This window comes from Alligator sinensis, unplaced genomic scaffold (genome assembly GCF_000455745.1).
Source record: "Alligator sinensis unplaced genomic scaffold, ASM45574v1 scaffold321_1, whole genome shotgun sequence".
Lineage (NCBI taxonomy): Eukaryota > Metazoa > Chordata > Crocodylia > Alligatoridae > Alligator > Alligator sinensis.
Genome location: NW_005841969.1, coordinates 1,958,389 through 1,962,076, shown reverse-complemented (window position 1 = coordinate 1,962,076; position 3,688 = coordinate 1,958,389). Strand labels below are relative to the sequence as shown.

Here is a 3,688-nt window from a genome sequence, read left to right as displayed (position 1 = left end):
TCCTCCCTTGCCAAAACAGCTCAGAAAGCCTAAAGTTTGGCAGATACCTCAGGTCAAAAGGGGTAAAGCAGGGCTTATAGCCTGTTTATGGTGGGAATGTTTTAACTGCCCCTTACTCAGATGCTAAATTACTCGATAAACAATCTCCTTCTACTACAGAATGTATTGCTGCTTCCCTGTAAACCGGAGAGGATGTTTCAGTAGACAAACTGTGTGTTCTTGTTTTGGAGCTAGTGCAGTGGCTCTCAGCTGTTATTCCCATGAGCAGGTGGTGTAAATCAATAGCTCAATAGCTCTATTCTGTAAGTACCCTAGCAGGAAGCAGCATAGCTGTCCTCAGGGAGAGCCCTTGAAGAGATTCCTCTTAGTGTGTGCGCGGAGGGAAGCCAGGAAAAGGACTACATGATGAAGTTCTGCTGCGGACTCCTGTTGTTCTGCTCAGGTAAACTCAACAGTTGGTTCATTTAGGGGCTGATCCATTTCTTTTGTGTAGCACCACAACTTGCTATGTATAAACTGACTTGTTCTCATGTGTGTTAAGGAAATCAATATACTTGTAGGAAAGCTCTTTTTATGGACTGGCATGGTTGACACTGAAAACCTGTTAAATAGTTGCTTGGAAGTGTGTGGTACCTGCTAAAAATATTCACATTTTAAAGACTTGCTTAAAATACTTAAGCTGGAAACTTTCATATTTAATCATTGTATACACTATTTTCAAGATGAGAGCTGCTTTTCCCCCTCTAAATACATTTTGCCATGCCATGCTCTAACGTAGCACTAAAATTGCATAGACATCTATGGGGATTTTTAGTAAATATAATTTGAAATGCATTATATTATAACAAGCAACTCCTCTTAATTGTGGAGAATACTGATAAGGAAATGGAATTGATTGACAGCTGCATGTGTTGTACAGAGACTTTTCATAATTCCAATTAAATTTTCCCTTAAGAGACTAATTCTTTTTGTAACTTTAAATACTCTTTACCAAGCTAAAAGAAAAAAAAACTTACTAGATTTCTGTCATGTCTTATTGGAATAGACCAGTATAGATAAATTTTAATTGGATTCCTAAAATCCAATATAACTCTTGACCTAAATATGACTCTGTGATCATAACCTACCAGCTGAAATACGACACCAGATACTAATCTTTCTGCCCTAGAAGCAGGAAATGTTGATGCATAGCAGGCTATCAGGTATACTTCCTGTTGATGTCATCAGAGAACTTTAACAGTAAGTTATTTCATTTCAGTAAATATGATCTGTTTGGAGAAGTGTGTTTCAAATAGCATAAAACACATAAGAATAGGAGCAGGGTAAGGCTGAGTTCACAGAATCAGCTCAACCAGCTAAGAGCACCTCACTAAAACTCACACAGAATCCAAAGGCTGAAATCCTGGCTCCACTGAACTGCAGGGCCAGGATCTCACCCAAAAGCCTATGCAAGGGTCAAAGAAAAGAAAACACGAGGTTGGGATTTCCAAAAGCACTCACTGCTGAATTAACCCTCCTTTCATTGGAATCATGATCTATTGCTTGCAAAGATCACTGTTGAGGAACAGAAGGATTTGTGGAGCCTGTCTTTCCCTTCCGTGTTGTGCTTTTGACACTGGCTTAAGCTCATGATATAATATACCTGTTCTCACAGATGGCCTTGTAATGTGCCTCTATGGAATTGGAGCTCATAAAACTATGCTTCTAGTGGCCACATCTACATGAGACACGGACTGCACAGTAGCCTAATAATACTGAGCAGTAGCGTCACATGGCAAAAACCATGATGAGATTTTATTACACAGTAGTATTAGTCTACTGTGAAGTAGAATCACAAAATAACACTACTGCCCATTAACTCGGGTTACTGTGCAGTCATTTAATACTTGGTTATACTAGTACTTGTTTAGTACTAGTACTAAACAAGTACTAAATGACTGCAGTAATGACTAAACAGTCAGCCTCTTGTGTAGATGCAGCCAGTGAAAATGGCTGATAGTAGCTTATAGTATGTTCTTAATGCACTGCATGTTAAATGTTCCCAAATTGATGAGGGCTTGTGTTCCACATTGTGCAAAATGTACAAGCTACTTCTACATAGTAACTCTTAGCTTTCTATCCATTCTGAACCAGATGTATACAATCACCTTCTAGAGAAGAATTGAAAAATCCATGGGAAGTAGACTGTAAAATAGTCCTTAAGGTTCTTATGACCATAAAATAAAAAAATGTGTGCAAAAAAATCTCTAAACCCGAGCATTTCTGTATACCATATTTACTCAAATACAAGATAAGGTTTTTTACCCCAATCAGCATGAGGAAAAAAGTCCCTTCTCTTACATTTGCATACAAGGAAACCTCATTAAATGCAGTGTCTATTATTAAACTGCTACCAAAAACAGCATGTGCTCAGTAATGGAAGCCAACTATGAAGTTGATTAAATGCAGGCAACAGTGAGCATGACCATAAAACACATGACCTGTATTGAGCAAACATTCTGATGGGAACCTTTTTATGTACAAATTTTATTAAAAACACACTTACCCTACCCTTATTAAGTATCCTTGTTTTACCAAAACTTTATCCCACAAAAACAACCATATATCCAAAAACATACAACTACATATATTAAACCCTTAAACAACATACATCAATTTCCCACAAAAAAAAACATTACAGAACTCTTTTTCTTCATAAAGAACCCCATGAAAAACTCTTACCTCCGTAGCAACTGAGATTCTCCACCTGAAACTCTCCCCCCCCGCTCTTTCATCAGTGCTCTCTGTTGGTACAGCAAAACAAGTTTGTCCAGTCCTTTTTCCTCCATTTCTTCTCCACCTCTTCTTCTCCAATCTCTTCTTTGTCCTGATCAATGTAATATTTCTTTCATGCAGCCTTAGCTTCAGGCAGTCTCTTTCAGTGAAAGCCAACCCCTTAAAAATCCAAAGGTCTCTTACTTTATAAGCAAGTGTTAAAACTAGTTTATTTAAAGTCCTTAATAATGTTTCCTCAGATCCCTTTGGTATGAGTCCATTTAGTATCATCTCCTGTGCTAACAAGTTTATTTTGGTGACACTCAGAAAGCAGTGGACCCTTTCCCACACTTCCTTTGCATATATGCATTCCCCAAACATATGACCCATTGTTCCTCCTTCCCCACACCTCTCCTTTGGGCACCTTGATGAGCTTGTCAAGCTCCATCTGTGTTGCACCTCTCTTACCAGCAAGATATTTCTTACAACCATCCATGCTAGATCAGCATGTTCCCCTTTTAGTTGTTTACCTACCACCTCTCCCCACACCTTCACTTATTCTCCTGTGAAGTTTCCCACTGGTACCATCCTGTCTTTCTCTCTCTTACCCCATTCATCAATTTCTTACAATTCTTCAGGACCTCTACCCCTGCCTTCCCTATTTTATACCCCTGCATGAAACCTTCCATCCTGATGTAATGAGTCAGCAGTTCCAACGCCCATGGACTCTTCAAAGAAGTCTGATATAATCCCCATTTCTTCAAAATTGAAGCTGTGTGAAATTGGGTGATATGCACTGCTTTCCCCTCTCCCTCCATTAGCACCTTGCATACTGGTCTTACATATTTCACATAGATGAACAATCCTAAATTCAGCAGGCCCTGTCCACCCTTCTGTCTTGCTTTATACAATTCAGGTCTAGCCAACCCTTTCT

General features: G+C 39.0%; 1 protein-coding gene across 1 annotated transcript in view; it reads left to right on the top strand.

Annotated features, from left to right (window-relative positions):
* The first annotated feature begins 306 nt into the window (after positions 1–306).
* Positions 307–3,688, top strand: part of CHRNA1 (cholinergic receptor nicotinic alpha 1 subunit) — a 16,935-nt gene continuing 13,553 nt past the window's right edge. The window contains exon 1 of the mRNA XM_006020803.2: positions 307–442. Within this exon, the coding sequence (XP_006020865.1) occupies positions 403–442 (40 nt within the window). The 5' untranslated portion in view covers positions 307–402. The remainder of the gene's footprint in view (positions 443–3,688) is intronic.